General features: G+C 42.0%; 2 protein-coding genes across 2 annotated transcripts; both read right to left on the minus strand.

Moving 5' to 3' along the window:
• Positions 1–4,430: 4,430 nt before the first annotated feature.
• ezh2 (enhancer of zeste 2 polycomb repressive complex 2 subunit) lies at positions 4,431–14,934 on the minus strand. Its single transcript, XM_077554003.1, has 19 exons — positions 14,316–14,934; positions 13,351–13,474; positions 13,135–13,263; positions 12,842–12,961; positions 11,951–12,071; positions 11,712–11,876; positions 11,528–11,633; positions 10,406–10,569; positions 10,220–10,317; positions 9,047–9,266; positions 8,798–8,964; positions 8,584–8,719; positions 7,866–7,991; positions 7,608–7,786; positions 7,354–7,449; positions 7,209–7,290; positions 7,010–7,090; positions 6,860–6,944; positions 4,431–6,628 (listed from the first exon to the last, which is right to left on the minus strand). Exons 2-19 carry the CDS (start codon positions 13,465–13,467, stop codon positions 6,568–6,570), a joined length of 2,253 nt encoding a protein of 750 aa, XP_077410129.1. The 5' UTR covers positions 13,468–13,474; positions 14,316–14,934; the 3' UTR covers positions 4,431–6,567.
• Positions 14,935–15,117: 183 nt separating this feature from the next.
• LOC144040721 (NACHT, LRR and PYD domains-containing protein 1b allele 3-like) lies at positions 15,118–18,669 on the minus strand. The gene is made up of 3 exons (XM_077555145.1): positions 18,530–18,669; positions 16,915–17,698; positions 15,118–16,445 (listed from the first exon to the last, which is right to left on the minus strand). Exons 2-3 carry the CDS (start codon positions 17,660–17,662, stop codon positions 15,553–15,555), a joined length of 1,641 nt encoding a protein of 546 aa, XP_077411271.1. The 5' UTR covers positions 17,663–17,698; positions 18,530–18,669; the 3' UTR covers positions 15,118–15,552.
• Between the last annotated feature and the right edge of the window lie 250 nt (positions 18,670–18,919).

Below are 18,919 nucleotides of genomic sequence, written 5' to 3' on the forward strand. Positions count from 1 at the left end.
TGTATAGTAAGGCGTTTTTTTCAAAAAACACACGACCATGTATATAGTAAGGCGTTTTTTCATAAAAAACACGACCATGTATAGTAAGGCGTTTTTTTCATAAAAAACACGACCATGTATAGTAAGGCGTTTTTTTCATAAAAAACACGACCATGTATAGTAAGGCGTTTTTGTTTCCCTTTTTTTTTTTTAAACGACCATGTATAGTAAGGCGTTTTTTTCATAAAAAACACGACCATGTATATAGTAAGGTTTTTTTTTCATAAAAAACACGACCATGTAGTAAGGCGTTTTTTTCATAAAAAAACACGACCATGTATAGTAAGGCGTTTAAAAATAACAAAAAAACACGACCATGTATAGTAAGGCGTTTTTTTTCAAAAAAAGACCATGTATAGTAAGGTGTTTTTTCATAAAAAACACGACCATGTATAGTAAGGCGTTTTTTTTTCATGAAAAACACGAGCATGTGTAGTAAGGCGTTAAAAAAAACAAAAAAAAAACACGACCATGTACAGTATATAGTAAGGCGTTTAAAAAAAAAAAACGACCATGTATAAATAGTAAGGCGTTTTTTTCATAAAAAACACGAGCATGTGTAGTAAGGCGTTTAAAAAAAAAAAAAAAACACGACCATGTATAGTGAAGCGTTTTTTCCATAAAAAAGACAACCATGTATAGTAAGGCGTTTTTTTTCATGAAAAACACGAGCATGTGTAGTAAGGCGTTAAAAAAAAACACGACCATGTATAGTGAAGCGTTTTTTTCATAAAAAAGACAACCATGTATAGTAAGGCATTTTTTTCATAAAAAAGACAACCATGTATAGTAAGGCGTTTTTTTCATAAAAAAGACAACCATGTATAGTAAGGCGTTTTTTTTCATGAAAAACACGAGCATGTGTAGTAAGGTGTTTAAAAAAAACAAAAAAAAAACGACCATGTATATATAGTAAGGCGTTTTTTTCATAAAACACACGACCATGTATATAGTAAGGCGTTTTTTCATAAAAAACACGACCATGTATAGTAAGGCGTTTTTTTCATAAAAAACACGACCATGTATAGTAAGGCGTTTTTTTCATAAAAAACACGACCATGTATAGTAAGGCGTTTTTGTTTCCCTTTTTTTTTTTTAAACGACCATGTATAGTAAGGCGTTTTTTTCATAAAAAACACGACCATGTATATAGTAAGGTTTTTTTTTCATAAAAAACACGACCATGTAGTAAGGCGTTTTTTTCATAAAAAACACGACCATGTATAGTAAGGCGTTTAAAAATAACAAAAAAACACGACCATGTATAGTAAGGCGTTTTTTTTCAAAAAAAGACCATGTATAGTAAGGTGTTTTTTCATAAAAAACACGACCATGTATAGTAAGGCGTTTTTTTTTCATGAAAAACACGAGCATGTGTAGTAAGGCGTTAAAAAAAACAAAAAAAAAACACGACCATGTACAGTATATAGTAAGGCGTTTAAAAAAAAAAAACGACCATGTATAAATAGTAAGGCGTTTTTTTCATAAAAAACACGAGCATGTGTAGTAAGGCGTTTAAAAAAAAAAAAAAAACACGACCATGTATAGTGAAGCGTTTTTTCCATAAAAAAGACAACCATGTATAGTAAGGCGTTTTTTTTCATGAAAAACACGAGCATGTGTAGTAAGGCGTTAAAAAAAAACACGACCATGTATAGTGAAGCGTTTTTTTCATAAAAAAGACAACCATGTATAGTAAGGCATTTTTTTCATAAAAAAGACAACCATGTATAGTAAGGCGTTTTTTTCATAAAAAAGACAACCATGTATAGTAAGGCGTTTTTTTTCATGAAAAACACGAGCATGTGTAGTAAGGTGTTTAAAAAAAACAAAAAAAAAACGACCATGTATATATAGTAAGGCGTTTTTTTCATAAAAAACACGACCATGTATAGTAAGGCGTTTTTTTCATAAAAACACGACCATGTATAGTAAGGCGTTTTTTTCAAAAAACACACGACCATGTATAGTAAGGCGTTAAAAAAAAAAAAAAACACGACCATGTATAGTAAGGCGTTTTTTCATAAAAAACACGACCATGTATAGTAAGGCGTTTTTTTCATAAAAAACACGACCATGTTTAGTAAGGCATTTTTTTCATAAAAAACACGACCATGTATAGTAAGGCGTTTTTTCATAAAAAACACGACCATGTATAGTAAGGCGTTTTTTTCATAAAAAACACGACCATGTATAGTAAGGCGTTTTTTTTCATAAAAACACGACCATGTATAGTAAGGCGTTAAAAAAAAAAAAAAAAAAACGACCATGTATAGTAAGGCGTTTTTGTTTCCCTTTTTTAATTTATTTTTTATTTTTTAAACGACCAAGGCGTTAAAAAAAAAAAAAAAAAACACGACCATGTATAGTAAGGCGTTTTTGTTTCCCTTTTTTAATTTTATTTTTTATTTTTTAAACGACCATGTATAGTAAGGCGTTTAAAAAAAAAAAAAACACGACCATGTATAGTAAGGCATTTTTTTCAAAAAAAAACACGACCATGTATAGTAGGGCATTTTTTTCAAAAAAAAACACGACCATGTATATATAGTAAGGCGTTTAAAAAAAAAAAAAAAAAAACACGACCATGTATATATAGTAAGGCGTTTTTTTCATAAAAAACACGACCATGTATAGTAAGGCGTTTAAAAAAAAAAAAAAAACACGACCATGTATAGTGAAGCGTTTTTTCCATAAAAAAGACAACCATGTATAGTAAGGCGTTTTTTTTCATAAAAAACACGACCATGTATAGTAAGGCGTTTTTTTTCATGAAAAACACGAGCATGTGTAGTAAGGCGTTTAAAAAAAAAAAAAAAACACAACCATTATAGTAAGGCGTTTTTTTCATAAAAAACACGACCATGTATAGTAAGGCGTTTTTTCATAAAAAACACGACCATGTATAGTAAGGCGTTTTTTTCATAAAAAACACGACCATGTATAGTAAGGCGTTTTTGTTTCCCTTTTTTTTATTTTTTAAACGACCATGTATAGTAAGGCGTTTAAAAAAAAACAAAAAAACACAACCATTATAGTAATGTGTTTTTTTCATAAAAAACACGACCATGTATAGTAAGGCGTTTTTTTCATAAAAAAGACAACCATGTATAGTAAGGCGTTTTTTTTCATGAAAAACACGAGCATGTGTAGTAAGGTGTTTAAAAAAAACAAAAAAAAAATGACCATGTATATATAGTAAGGCGTTTTTTTCATAAAAAACACGAGCATGTGTAGTAAGGCGTTTAAAAAAAAAAAAAAACACGACCATGTATAGTGAAGCGTTTTTTCCATAAAAAAGACAACCATGTATAGTAAGGCGTTTTTTTTTCATAAAAAACACGACCATGTATAGTAAGGCGTTTTTTTTCATGAAAAACACGAGCATGTGTAGTAAGGCGTTTAAAAAAAAAAAAAAAACACAACCATTATAGTAAGGCGTTTTTTTCATAAAAAACACGAGCATGTGTAGTAAGGCGTTTAAAAAAAAAAAAAAACACAACCATTATAGTAAGGCGTTTTTTTCATAAAAAACACGACCATGTATAGTAAGGCGTTTTTTCATAAAAAACACGACCATGTATAGTAAGGCGTTTTTTTCATAAAAAACACGACCATGTATAGTAAGGCGTTTTTGTTTCCCTTTTTTTTATTTTTTAAACGACCATGTATAGTAAGGCGTTTAAAAAAAAACAAAAAAACACAACCATTATAGTAATGTGTTTTTTTCATAAAAAACACGACCATGTATAGTAAGGCGTTTTTTTCATAAAAAAGACAACCATGTATAGTAAGGCGTTTTTTTTCATGAAAAACACGAGCATGTGTAGTAAGGTGTTAAAAAAAACAAAAAAAAAACGACCATGTATATATAGTAAGGCGTTTTTTTCATAAAAAACACGAGCATGTGTAGTAAGGCGTTTAAAAAAAAAAAAAACACGACTATGTATAGTAAAGCGTTTTTTTCATAAAAAAGACAACCATGTATAGTAAGGCGTTTTTTTTCATGAAAAACACGAGCATGTGTAGTAAGGCGTTTAAAAAAAAACGACCATGTATATATAGTAAAGCGTTTAAAAAAAAACAAAAAAACAACCATGTATATATAGTAAGGCGTTTTTTTCATAAAAAACACGACCATGTATATAGTAAGGCGTTTTTTTCAAAAAACACACGACCATGTATAGTAAGGCATTTTTTTTCATGAAAAACACGAGCATGTGTAGTAAGGCGTTTAAAAAATAAAAAAAACGACCATGTATATATAGTAAGGCGTTTTTTTCATAAAAAACACGACCATGTATAGTAAGGCGTTTTTGTTTCCCTTTTTTTTTTTTTTACGACCAGTCAGTTTGTATGCTCATTGTTTTTTAAAAAATAAATAAATAAAATACACTTTTAGAGAGTTTATTGTGCAGCCATAAAAACAAAAACAGTGTAAAAGTCAGCACCATTTTTTTCCACGTTGAGTGGCAAAATAAAAGTAAATAGTCCAAAGTGGAGGCTGAGTGCTTGCTGCTTGTTGAACGCAAACACGCACAGCACCTTTGATTTGTAAACATGAGGTGTTATCTCAGCGGACTGTGACGTGACAAACTTTTTTTTCTTTTTTTTAAGCGCCAGAGAAAAAGCTGCGCAGAGCCAGCTGATGATTGACTTTGTTTTGTTGACAGCAGGAAGTGGATCAGGAACCCAAGCGGTATCACGTTGTGGTAGCGCCGCCGGCAACATTCACGTCAAGAAAAACAAAAAAAATAAAATAAAAAAGCCAAAAACCTGTTTCAGATTCTGTGGCAGTGAGTTCAAAGCAACACATTTTTGGACGTGTGATAGCAAAGCCCAGCACGGCATTTATTCTATTTCCCACGTGTTCAATTCTCCACGTATTGGAGCTACTAGTAACTGTTCATGTGCTTTTGTCCTAGTAAAGTACTACTACTTCCACTTTTGTCTTACTAGTACAAAATTAAACCTTAATGGCAGATGTGGCAAAACCCTGCCAGTTTGGCTTTAGCTAGCTAGCTTCCATGGTAGCCCCAGGTGCTAGCTCGCTAGCTCCCTAGCAGATAAACGAGCACCATGGGAGCTATCTAGCTAGCATCAATGGCTAAAGCCAAACTGTGGCAGGGTTTTTTTACTTTCTGGACCTGGAATTGCCACATCTGATCTTAACAAAGCTGTATTATTTAATTTAGGCGGAAGGTTAAAAAAAAACAAAAAACTGCCACAGTTTAGCTTTAACCCCAGGCGCTAGCTAGCTAGCTCCCATGGTGCTAGTTTATCTGCTAGGGAGCTAGCTAGCATCAGGGGCTAAAGCCAAACTGTGGCAGGGTTTTTACTTTCTGGACCTGGAATTGCCACATCTGATCTTAACATAGCTGTATTATTTAATTTAGGCGGAAAGGTTAAAAAAATATATATATATTTTTTTAAACTGCCACAGTTTAGCTTTAGCCCTAGGCGCTAGCTAGCTAGCCCCCATGGTGCTAGTTTATCTGCTAGGGAGCTAGCTAGCTAGCATCAGGGGCTAAAGCCAAACTGTGGCAGGCTTTTTACTTCCTGGACCTGGAATTGCCACATCTGATCTTAACAAAGCTGTAATATTTAATTTAGGCGGAAGGTAAAAAAATTAAAAAATGCCACAGTTTGGCTTTAGCCCCGGGCGCTAGCTAGCTAGCTCCCATTGTGCTAGTTTATCTGCTAGGGAGCTAGCTAGTTAGCATCAGGGGCTAAAGCCAAACTGTGGCAGGCTTTTTACTTCCTGGACCTGGAATTGCCACATCTGATCTTAACAAAGCTGTAATATTTAATTAAGCCGGAAGGTAAAAATAAAAAATAAAAAAAAATGCCACAGTTTGGCTTTAGCCCCAGGCGCTAGCTAGCTAGCTCCCATGGTGCAAGTTTATCTGCTAGGGAGCTAGCTGGCTAGCATCAGTGGCTAAAGCCAAACTGTGGCAGGCTTTTTACTACCTGGACCTGGATTTGCCACCTCTGCTTAACTATTGCACTGTACTAGTAACAACTGGGCTCAACTACTAAGCATGCATGACATACTAGTAACCTCCTTATCAAGAATATGGATTAGATGCCGAAAGCTGCTTTCAGGAAAGTTTTCATGTCATTTGGTTTCATTAAATAAGGGGGGGGGGGGTGATGTTGTCAGCATCAAGAAATTATTTTCTGGCCAAAAGATGTCAAAAAGTTGCTGAGGTGTTGACGACACGATTAAGGAGGAAATCTTATGCCGGCAGTTTGAACGCAGCCCAAGTGACGTGCGCGCAAACTACGGAAGCCTGCTGGTGCCAACTTTGGTCCCTGAAGGTTCAAGTGCGACGCGCTCGTTTGTCTTCTGGTGCCACAAAACGCAAACTTACAAAAAGAGGACAAATTTTTTTTTGTTTGTTTGTTTTGCCTTGAACAGAACAAAAAGAAGCTTCCTGATTTTTTTGGGAGGGGGGGGGGGGGGGGGCACGCTGACGGTTGTCCTGAAGGTAGTTGGCGTGTAGGCACGCGCGAGGCTCGACGTCGTCAGGCTAGTTCCATCTCGCGCTCAATGCCGACGTACTTGAGAGCGTCCGCTTGACTGTACCTGTAAGACAAAACGCAAAAAAATCACTACCTTGAGTAAGTAGAAGTGTCAAAATTTGTGTGTTCATTTTGAGTTAATCTCAAGTTCCTTTAACTCCGCCATTTATTTTTTTTTACGCACAATTAATGACCGTCCCTGGAGACTGCGGTCAAGTTGTATTTTACAATTTTAAAAATGTGCAGAGCGGTCAGCAATGCAATTTGAGGTGGGTCGTAATTTGCATTTGCGCACCTGTAATCGAAGAAGAGCTCCTCCCCCGTCTGAATGGCGCACTTGGCGAAGATGCCGATCCTGTGGTCGCCGTTCACCATCATCACTGAGGAGAACGCGCGGCAAAACTCGTCTATTCATTTGCTCATCATTGCCGGCGCGTCGGCTCACCTTTGGCGTAGCAGTTGGGGTTGACGGAGTGGTTGGCGAATCGGATCTTGTTGCCTTTGCGGGTGGCGTCCACCACAAAGTCTGACGGGGATCGCAAACGCAAAAAAAAAAAAAAAAAAAAAAGCACAGACCGACCACGTTAGCAAAGAGGCGAGCGAGAGGCCGGGACGCGTCGGCGTGCGTCACGTGACTTTGTTACCGTTGTTGAGGTTGAAGAGGAAACTGCACATGTATTTGTCGTACACTTTGCCTCGGCGGTCCGCTTCATCCTGAGAGATGATCTGCAAAGGACGGGTGTTAGCGCATTAGCATTAGCGCGGTACGCTCCGACGGGGCGTTCACACCTCGCCGCAGTATTCCGAGATGAACTCGTTCTTCTGGACCGGCTCCTTGATGAAGATGCCCCAACCCGCAACGTCGGACGGCGCCAACAGGAGGTGCTAGACGCAAAAAGGAGGATGCGAGATAAGAACACCAACGGCGACCTCGAGTGCCTTGACTTCCAAGTTTCACAGATACGAGATGCTTATTCGGCCAATTTCATAATACGACAGAAGCTGCAAAATGGCCGACTGGCAATGGAGTGGCGCGGGGTCACCTTCTTGGCGCCCCTCTGTATGGAGCAGTTCTTGCAGGAGACGTTCTTGCGGTCCCAGTGCTCGGCGGCGCCGCAGGTCAGGCAAAGGTCGGGGTCGCACTCCCGGACCGCCAGGTAGCACGGACACTGCTTGGTGTTGCATTGCGCTTTGCAGCGGCAGCCCGGGAAACGGTTCTGGCCTGCAAGCGAAAGCCGTCGGCGTCATCAAAGCCTCATTTCGAACCCGTGACGTGATCGTGTGGCTTTTGTTGCTCTCACACTCGGAGCTGCACTGGCAGAATTTCTCGCAGAAGTTCTGGGCGGTGACGCACGGGCAAGACGAGTCGCAGGGCTGTCTGGGGTGGTCACACGGCTGGTAGTTGTACACGTGATTGGACGAGCCATCTGCGGGGGGCGGGGTCAGGCAGAGCTCATCGGTAAAGGTGGGTTATAAAAAATTGAATAGCCGATAGAAGCCCGATATTGATTCATAAAAGCATGAATCGATTATTTTAATATTTGTTATAAGATAATTTAAAAAATGGTATCTTACCGTTTTTTTATTTTTGACTGTTCAGATGAATTTAAAAATATTTTCTTACATTTATGAGACCTGACTTATTGTACTTTAAAACAATTAAGAAATTTTTTGGGGTTTTTATTTAAATCTATTGAATTAGAATTATGAAAAAATGTTCACCTAATCCTTGCCAATGTCAAAGTTTGCGGAACATGTAAGTGATTATAACACGTGTTACTTTTATTAATTAAACTAAATAATTAAACCAGTTATTGCCTCTGTACAATTTAATATAGAATTTAATGTTTGTGGAGTTTTTAAAGTATCTTTAAGAAGAACTGATGTTAAATAATCAATATCAGATAATTAATCAATATCAGTAAAGTGATTCGGGGGAAATTGAAATTGAATTCCAATCGGCAGCCGGCCCTACTCGTCAACCATCTCGTGATTCCGGCACGCGTGGCGAACTCTGACCTTTCTTCAGCTGGATTTTCCGACAGTGCGTGGCCCAAAGTCGGTGCTTCCGCTTCTTCTTCCTGGGGGGCGTGTCCTCGTCTTCGGCGGGGGCGCGTGAGATGATGCTCGACTCTTTCACCCGGAACTCGTACACCTGACAAAATGTCCGCCGTCAACGGATGTCGTGGAATGGTGAAAAATGGGTGTGTGCGTGCGTGTGTTTGTGGCTGACCTGTCGGCACGTCTTGCTTCCGATGAGTCTGGCGATGGCGCAGTAGTTGTCGTAGTACGTCCCGATGAGAACGCGGAAGAGCGACGCGTCGGCGCCGCTCCACTCCAGCGCTTCGGCGGGGAGCTTCAGCTTCAGCTTGACGGGCGTCTGACAGCGAGAGTTGCACTCTGCAAACGCAAGCGACACCAGGCTGGCAGTCAAAGGGGCGTCGGGTTCCGACCCCCCCCAACGCTAAAGTTTAAAAGTCACCTGAGCTGCTGCCGCTGTTGTCATCCTTCTTGTCATCGTCGTCGTCGTCGTCTCTGCCGCCCTCGCGCTCGCTGTCCGTGTCTTTGGCCTCCGACGAGACGGCGGTGGGCGTTCCGGGTCGGCTGTCGGTCAGACGTCCGCGGCGACGCCCCGTTGCGCGCTTGGATGGCGTCTTGGGAATCTCTTCCGCCGCCGCCTCGCATTCGTTCACCACGCCGTCCTGAGTTAGTTTTGTAAACAAAATGGAGTTTCAGTTGGTTTTCATTTTTGTTTTTAGGTTACTTCGGTAACTTTTTTTTTTTTTTTGGTTAACTAAAATAACCTGGGTCAACAACACTCCAAAATCCGTTTTTATCAATATCAGAAGGCGGCCATTTTGCCACGTGCCGTCGACTGAAGATGACATCACAGTTGCTCAGGTAGCAACCGATCGCAGCTCGGCTTCAGAAAACAGGTGAGCTGTGATTGGTCATTGCCTGCACAACTGTGATGTCATCTTCAGTGGCAAAATGGCCGCCCCCGAGATGGATAAAACAGCTGCATTTTGTTGTGTAACTCTTATTCCACAAATGAAATATTCATCAGGATGTCATGTTTAGACTACTGAGGTCACACGTAACATATTATTGTCAAGAAATGTTCAAAGTTGTTTTCCCCGGCAAACTTCTTGCTAATTTTCCAATAAATATTTGTTTTCTCCTGACTGCATTCTGTGTGCTTCACATGATAAAACATCTTGGCAGTAGTCAGTTAGCATTAGCGCTAACGTTACAATAACAAACAAGCTTTGAAACATTTTTTTTCCCCCCAGCATTAACATGCAAATAAGTACATAATTGTTAAGGTAAATGTGAAAATGTCCAAAATGGCACAATGATGTACATAATTCTTAATAAAGTAATGGAATAAAAATAAGAGGATAAATCAAAGTATACGGACAGCGGGTCGTTATCACCACTGTTGAGTGACAACCCCGGATGTCCAAATATGGTCATTTTCTAACTAGCGGTCACTTCCTACTTCATCTGCTCCGTTTCCTTTGATTTAATTATTGACTCGATGAAGCCCGTTCTGCTATGAAAAAAAAAAAAAAAAAAGCTTCGGTGCAGAATGGAGCCGTCAACCCCGAAGGTCAAAGTTCACACAGATTCATTTCAGCGTCGGCGTGTTCACCTGCAGCACGGTCATGTAACAATCCACGCCGCAGGGTTTGCCGTCCTCCAGGTTCTCCAGGTTCTTGCGTTTGTACGTGTTGGGCGTGGCGTGGAACGCTGGAGGAGGAGACGAAGCGTGAGATTGCGTGGCGAGCTGTGCTCGACCCGGTGGCGGCGCGGGAACGGGAGGCGGGCGGACACTCACGGTGGAGGAAGCAGTCGTATTTGAAGCAGCGTCTGCAGAAGAGCGTGTGGAAGGAGTGCAGGCTCTGCTCGCGCTGCACCGAGCGGGCGTTGGGACCGTCGATGTTGGGCGTGCATTCGGGAGGCAAAGCGCCCGGAAGCTGCTGCTGAGTCAGCTCCTTGAACCTGACGCACACAAACAAAATCACCTGGCGGGACAATGCGGGAGATCTTCATGATAAAGCAGGATTGCTCCATCAATTGTGGTTGGAGCCTTTTTTTTTTTGGAAAGGTCTGAAGGATTAATTTAACAAGTCTTTGGATTAGTTTTTTTTTTTAATGAGAATACAGAATTCGAGATAAAAAGGCAGAATCTTATAAGAAAATCAATCAGATTCATCAAAGGGTGCTGACTTCCTGTTAGCATTTGAATGGGATCCTCCCTTCACTTTTAGCATTAGCGCTAGGCTAGCGATGTTTAAAAACAAAGCATGTTTTGTATTTAAATATACAGTGGAAGTAATTATTTACGTTGTGGGTTTAGTTTTACAGTTAACTCCAACTGCGGTGCCATCAAGCAGCTTAAAGGACGCTTAAGGACAACAGAATAACCACAATAAAATACGCTACACACTTGCTAGTTGCTAATGCCACGCAAGCAAAATGGTGCATTCAGGGTACTTTCGCAGTGTTGGGAACTTTGGTTTTCTTTGATTTTTAAAGGATTTATTTTTGGCCGATGTTTGAAGGCCAGTAATATCGGCAGCCGATTAATCAGTCGGACCAGAGTTTTAAGGTGTTGTTTTTAAGTTTAAAGTAAGATTAAAAGTCAAAATCTAAGACAATAGTCAAAATTGTAGAAAGTTGTATTTAAGAGGAAATTCATATTCAAACAACATTTGAGTTGTTAAGATAAAAAGTGTTAATCTGAGAGGAATATGGTTTTTTTTCTAGAAGACAATATTTATTAAATTCCTTCATTTGACTGGTTTTGTTCCAGCAGTAGCAATAAGAGACCACTAGATGGCAGTATAACTTTGAAAAGTCCTTCCTTCTCTTGCTCATTGAGTGACTTTCAAGCCTGGCAAAAGAAAGGCGAGCACTTTAACTTTTGATTGTGTACGAAGATTGCGAACGTTCATACTTCTCTTTCAGCTCCTCAGTGGAACCTTTGTCAGGAAACATGGCCGCGATGGCTTCAAAGATTCTGTCCGACGGAAACTTCTTGCCGCAGTCGTCGTCGGCCTGACCTGCACACCGCACGCACACACACACGCCAAGTTCGGACCTTTCGCCGCAGCGCTACTTTGAATGACGTTGGTCCTCACCCTCGTTGAGGCGCGCGTCGTGCGCGTGCTCCTGCGCGTCGCAGCCGCCGTCCACCTTCTCCATCTTGAAGTCGTGCTCTTCCTCCTCCTCTTCCTCGTTGTCGCTGTACTGCGCCAGCGAGCTGACCAACTCCACGAAGATCTCGTCGTTGATGAAACCGCACTCTGCAAAGCGCACCGCCGCTCGTCAACCTTCCCCCGTCTCCCGAGCCGCGCGTCGGGGGACGGGTCTCGCTCACCTCGGTCTCCGTGGACTTTCCCGTCGTAGTTCTTGATGAGCTCCTCGATGAAGGTGCCGTCCTGGTCCAGGATCTCGTCTCCCATGTAGGGAATGTTGTAGAGCACCGTCTCATCCTCCACCTGACACACAAGGTACACCTTTTTATTTATAGACATTGGGGGGGCTCGCCAAATTAGCCAGTGGAGGTTACGACGCAATCAACGAGTGCATGTCCGGAACGTTCCGACCGACTCGTAATATTGATGATGTCACACTCTGCTTAAGCCTCATTGGTTCGGCTTGTTATGACATTTTGCCAGCCATCCGTCAAGAATACATTTTTGCTACTAGCAAAAAGTTGGTGGTGTTGGACAAACAATTTGCTGTTCTACTTGAAAGGCTAATTTAAATATTTTTTTTAATTTGTTTTTAATTATATCAAAGGACTTTTATGCCTTTCTGTAACGCTTCCAATCTCCAATATGAAAAGGATTGTTTAAACACCGTGTTGTGGATTTTGTCCAGATCCTTGTTGTCTAACAGCAAAAAGGGATTTTTTTTAATCTCACACGGAAATCTAATCCAATCATGTGATTGGTATTTGCTATAAAAAAAAGTTTGGTTTTTTTTAAATAAAATATTAAATAATAAAATATTATACATGTTTACTTGGTTTGAACCTCTGCTATCACGCTGGGATCATCTTATTAAAGAAAAAAAAGCAGGATATTTAAAACAATTTGGAAGCGCAACGCATTACTGAGGTATTGGATCGGGTCTCGATTATCACTCAAAAATCACGTGACTTGGACTTGGGTGCAAAAAGATGCGATCGGCACGTGCCTATCAAAATCCCAAAGTTTTCATGCGTGTGTGTGTGTTCGGATTCATTCCAATGCGTTTTGCTGACCATGAAGTTCTGCTGCAGGGGCGACCACGAGTACATGACGGGGATGGAGGCCACGGCGTTGAGGGTCTTCAGTGGGATGACCTGGCGGGGGAACTCGGAGAAGCCGCTGTCCACCGTGCACTGCGGAGCAAAGAGGAAGTGCAACAAATTAGACTAATGGTCCTATTTAAAAAAATAAAAGGAATGGACATTTTGGAATGTTTTCTTATTGAATCCAATTCATAGATGAATCAAAAAGTAATCATCAGTGACAGCCATATAGTCCCAACATCGGGAAATGGTCTGCGGCTGACCTCTCGCGTGCCTCTGAGCGAGCCGACAGACGTCATGATGTGGACGGGCTCGATGCGCCGCGTCTTCCACTCCTGGTTCAAGATGTCGGTGCGCTCCAGGATCTTCTGCCGGTTGCTGTTGAACATGCTCTGAAAAGATCCGATGACAACATCCGTGGATAAAGACGAAGGCGCAACGCGCTCCTGGTCACGCCATTGGATTTGGGCTGCACGAACCTTGACCTCGTCGGCCCGCCTGAAGCGCTTGAGCTGGCGCAGCCTCATGTACTCAGACTTGACTCTCCTCTTCCAGCGGGCGGGACCTTTCTCGGAACGCTTGCCAGTCAGCACCATGGTCACGCTGCGGACGCACACAAGGTGGACGGTCACAAACGAGCTTTCGGTTTGTCAGCTGATGTGAATGGAACTGTCGCAATCGGGTTTCACGGAACAAAGCCCGCACATTCTGATCTGTAATTCAAGCATGAGACGCAATCTATGCCGGCACGCCAGCGCGTCGTCTACTTCCTGTCTGTAAAGTTTCAATACGAGCCAAGGAATTTCCCTCAATGTCCGCGAAGAGGTTAACAGGAAATACAGCAGCAACACTACTCATGGCTTGAATATAAAAGCTGTTGAGTTGGTTGATGTTTGTAGAAATGCATCCGATTTGAGAGTCTGGACCTAAGTCTAACAGGTTGGTGACTTTGAGAAGACCATACCTGCCTAAATTGTTTATCGACAACAAATACTATGAACGTGATCTCATCGGCACGCCAGGTTATAATAAGACATCAATTGTAGAGCACTGATCACGTCGATTATATCCATGTACTTTTGCTTGCACATAGCACGTCGTATACTATAGGCACAACATTGCCCTATTTGCACTTGAATTGAGTTGAAGTTGTGACTGAGGGCAAGGGTGCATGTGGTTGGATAAACGAATACATACACGTGTCTTCACCTGCGACTAACAGGTTGCTGGCAATGCACAACATGAACTGATTTTCCCAAGTTTTGCCTTTTGAGATGGTAACAACAGCAGCAACTCCCGACGGAACAGGAAAAAGCCCACTTGGATGAGCTGGCTAGCTACAGGCTAGCTAGTTGTTGGCAAGTTCCCAAACACCCCCCAAAAACGCTCCAGTCGAGACACGAGACACGAGACACGAGTCCGACTGGAAACCGCTCGGCCTTGCCTGTGTGCGGGGCTCCGTCGTCATTCAAGACCGCGCTGCAAACTCGGCGGCCGAGTCGTCCTTTTGTGTGGCGAGCAGCTGCTAGCACCGCGTTAGCTCGGCGGCTAGCGAAGTTAGCCGAGGAGGAGGAAGAAGCGTTTGACTTTGGCGGGACAAAAACTCTTCGCTTCAAACACGTCCGCCTATTATCGCCCAAAATTTGATTTGACACCGCGGCTTGTAGTTTCCACTCGACAGAGACGAGACAAATCCAAACCGGCTTTCGAGCGTCTCTGTGTAGACCATTGATGTCTTTCTCTTCTTCCACTACCGCAGCGGCGGATTCAAGAGGCGCCAAACGTTCTGGCCAATCACAGACATCGACATTAGGCGAGCCGAGTGCCGTGTGACACGATAGGCCGTTTGTCTCAGGGTGCCAGCCAATGGGAGCTCACAACCGGCAGGGGGCCTGCGGCGGGGGACATGTGGACGGGTTCCCTTTGTTCCTTCGGAGACAGGAAGGAAAGAAAGCGAGAAAAAGAAGCTTATTTGGTAAACTTTTAAAAACAACGCTTCGCTTATTACTTCAAGTCGGTGGCTTCGGCACCCGTCATATTCAACAGTAATGATTGCCTCCCCGATCATCAAACGATATTATATGAGGGTCGCCAAGTTTATCTAACCCCGCCCCCAGGAGACACTCATTGGCTGTTTTAATGATGCGTTCGCGTGTACAGGACATGTCCAAACTGTATCCGTCAACGTTCATATGAACAGATACGGCAGTGCTCAGTCATTTTTTTCACACACACACACACACACACTCATTTATGTATTTATTTCATTCTTTTAAAAAAGAAATGAAACTTAAATCAACTCTAGTAGCATTTTTTTCCAAATAGCACCTAGCATCACATTTAGAATCTGTGTATCAGTTCTTTCATATTTCAATTGGCTGTTCAAAAAAAACAAAAAAAATACAAATTGTTTTATTTAAAAAAAAAAAAATACAAAAACATGTTTGATTTTTCATAATTTCAAGTTACTTTTTTTTTTAACACCTGTTAAAAAAAAAGAACCTAAACAAAACACATGTAAAGATGTACAGTACTTGTTAGTAAAATTATAATAATCTAGTTAATAATCATTGATGTTCACTTAAAAACATCCCTTGATGTACAACAGTGCCATTTTTGTCATTGATACGGGCTAATGTCTGCCATCTTTCGGGTGGTCTGCCTTCTTGCAATGTCTTTGTTCACACCAAACCGAGATTATCTGCGTTGTAGGGATCTAACTCACGAAGAAACATAACCATCATCTCACAAGCCTCTTCACCTTTGTTCATGACTGTATCGAGGAGGAGACGCGCCTTGTCACTTGGTATATTTTTGCTTTCTAACGCTTCTTTGTCAGGCTCGCCCAAAACACGGGCCTGAAACAGGCGGTCCCCCAGCATCGTTACGACCGGCAACGATACCCGCCGGATGAACTCGGACCAAATATTTCTCAGATGTTCAACAAGGGATCCACACCTCCGCTGCGCCGCTTCCACCAAAGGAACCCTAGCGCTCCAGACCAGGTTACGGTCTTTATTAAATTCCCTCAGTTCCAGTCGGATGGCGTCCAAATTGCCATAATCCAATATTTGGAACGAAGGTTTGTAGTTGTGAGACATTCGGTAAAAAGGCGCCTTGTCTGGTTGAATTAAAACATTTTCCAGGTTCGTCACGCTGGTCAATGTGTACAGCTGCTCCGGTACCAGCTTGCAGTCCGAGATGGTGTCGATGAACCTCTCATTACCGTTGTTTCTTGCCCTCTGGCGCCGCATCTTATCCTGCACCACATTCTCCGGGAGTAAAAAAACGTTGATGGCCGGCAAATTGGGATTAACGGAGATCTCCACCAGAGCTCGGATGGGGCGGAGAGGCGCTTCCTCGCTTCTCATGAGCCCAAATGCGGAGCAGCCCGAAATTTTGACGATGACGTGGGTGTGGGTGGTGTCCTCGGGGGTGATCACCTCCAGGCCCTCGCCACTCATGTGGGCCACAGACAAGGGGTGTCCCACCTCGGCCCCCGACAAGATCTCGCAGTGTGGAAGGTAAAGTCGCCGCACTGTCAGACGCTCGCACTGGATGTCGAAGAGCGGGCCTGCATTTAGAAAACCGGTGGAACATTTCAAATTAAATATAAATTAAATAAATAAAAAATAAAAAAAACAAACAAAAAAAGTGGTTGCTTTAAAAAAAATAAAAATAAAACTACCAAAAAGTAAAAAAAAACAGTTGGGTAAAAAAAAAATCTCAATTTGGGCAAAAAAAATGGACCGATGTACACTTGGGTCAATTTGACCCAACTTTCTCAAATTGTCGGTGTGATTTTTTTCTTTTTCTTTTCAAGCATTTTTATAAAATATTTTGGGGGGTTAACAACCTAATTTTTGTCGTTTTTTAATAACTCAATTTTTTGGGGGTTGTTTTGTGCAAAACAACCCAATAAATTGGATCAAAATGACCCAAGTAGTGGATGGGTCCATTTTTCACCCAAATTGGGTTTATTTTATTAACTGTTTTTAGTGTCAAATGGATTTGAATGTTCTGGAATAAGTATCTTTCCCTACCTGCGGGCTCCTTGCAGTGGCTTTGCAGGAGGTCCACGTCCCAGGTGACCACACTGTAACGCACGTCCCCTTCCCCGTCCACATCGAAGCCCAGGCCCGTGGCCGTGCACTGGTAGCGGCCGGCCCGGAAACATTGCAAGTGGTACGTTTCTTTGGGTCCCCCCAAGGTGATGTCCGGCGTGAAGTGCTCAAAGTCGTCGGGCCATGCGCTCCGGTCCGAGTAGCGGATGTGAGGATATGCCGGGACGGTGTAGGTGGACGGCTGCCGCCGCTCGGTCGGGTGCAACTCCACGTGTGCGATGGTCTTGGGAGGAGGCCCGGTGAGGAAACCTGAGGTAGCGGCAGGAATTCCAGGCAGAGGGTTTGAAAATTGATGGGGGGGAAATTGATTTTCGATTTGCGGATTTGAGTTTGTGTGCTCTAACTCAGTCGAGACCACGTCGTCTGGCTGGTCGTTGGCTTCTGAGGGCCGAAAGCTGAAGTTGACGACGTGCAACGCCAGATCATTAATCACTTTTAACAACCAGCTGGAAAATGAACTTATTCTTTTTGTTTTGATTTGGCCTGAGCCCATTTTGGTGGCGGCCGAATCGTGGGCTCGATGGTCCGAAATGCACGTCTCATCGGGCATTGAAAGAAATTTCATCAGTGCAACTCTTGGCTGACGTCGCTCTGACTTCAGGCTCTCCTGCAAAGACGCTTGGATTTTGTCGTCCTCCATTTTTGGCGTTGATGTGATGGTCGACATCTCAGCCCACCAGGATGTTTGCTCGTCTTCTTCAGCCTGAAACACGAAGGAGCTCATGACTTGAACTTTCGCCAAGCAACACATTAACTCTTTGACTGCCAGACGTTTTCAGAAAAGGGATGCCGTGGGTGCCAGCCGATTTAAGCATTTTTGACTGATCTTTCAAGGTCCACAGAAAATTATGTGTTTGGACTATGGAAACACACATACTACCATGAAGGATTGGACTCTCATCTTTCATCAGAAAAAAAAAGTTTGTTTCTACCTTATTCCGTTTTTCAGTAATCAACAATAGAAAATGGTTAGTTTCACCTGTTTTAAAAAAACGTCTTTTAACGTCTTTGGCACTCCTCCATATGATTTTACTAAACGTTATATAACGTTTTTGGCAGTCAAAGAGTTAAAGAGGACTTTTGGCTCCTCAAATCGCAATTGCTCCCGTTTATATGTAACACTAGACCAGTTTGGGGTCATTGACCCCAAAAAAGGGGGGAGAAACAGGACAAATTCAACTCCAAAGCGCCATTTAATGCTGAACTTAAAAAACGTTGACATATATAGGGCGGATTTGATTTCCATAATCAATGTTGACATCTGAACGGACTCCAGTTTGTCCATCGATCCATTTTCTAGACAAGGGTGAGCTGGACTGGAGCCAGCGGCAGACTGGTCGCCAGCCAGTTGTTCATACAAGCAAACAAAGCATTCAGACTCACATACGGTGGCAGAAATCCTCAGGAGCGTAAAAGCAGTCGTGGGAAAAACGTTTACTCGTTCTGCTCATGCGCAAGGATGTCGTAAAATAGCAGTGGTAGGTTAAGCGTGATAGCAAGATTTAGACGCTAAAAAGGACGCTGTTGAACTCACCTGTGGCGACGTGTCTAGTGAGTCGACTTGATGAAAAATAAGTGAGGTATGCGCGCGCCATGCATGCCTTTTTATCACCTCCTGCTTCTGTGCCACCCAAAACCTATCTTGGATTAATGCTAAGATAACATTCGTCACATTACTCAGCAATGAAAACAAGTTCCACTTAGAAATGCTGCTCGTAAGGTTTGGGAATGTAAGGTGGGGACTTTAAAACATTTGTTTGAATCATTTCTTTAGCAAACTTCATTCCATTCATTCAACTTAAAAACAAACTGGTTTTACTTGTACTACTTGTGAAGTTGCTTAAAACAGTAGTCTTAACATTATGTGTATTTTAAAGAATATCCTGTATATATTTTTATGTTTTTATATTATCAACTGTCGTTT

The sequence above is a fragment of the Vanacampus margaritifer genome, chromosome 20 (genome assembly GCF_051991255.1).
Source record: "Vanacampus margaritifer isolate UIUO_Vmar chromosome 20, RoL_Vmar_1.0, whole genome shotgun sequence".
NCBI classification, from domain to species: domain Eukaryota; kingdom Metazoa; phylum Chordata; class Actinopteri; order Syngnathiformes; family Syngnathidae; genus Vanacampus; species Vanacampus margaritifer.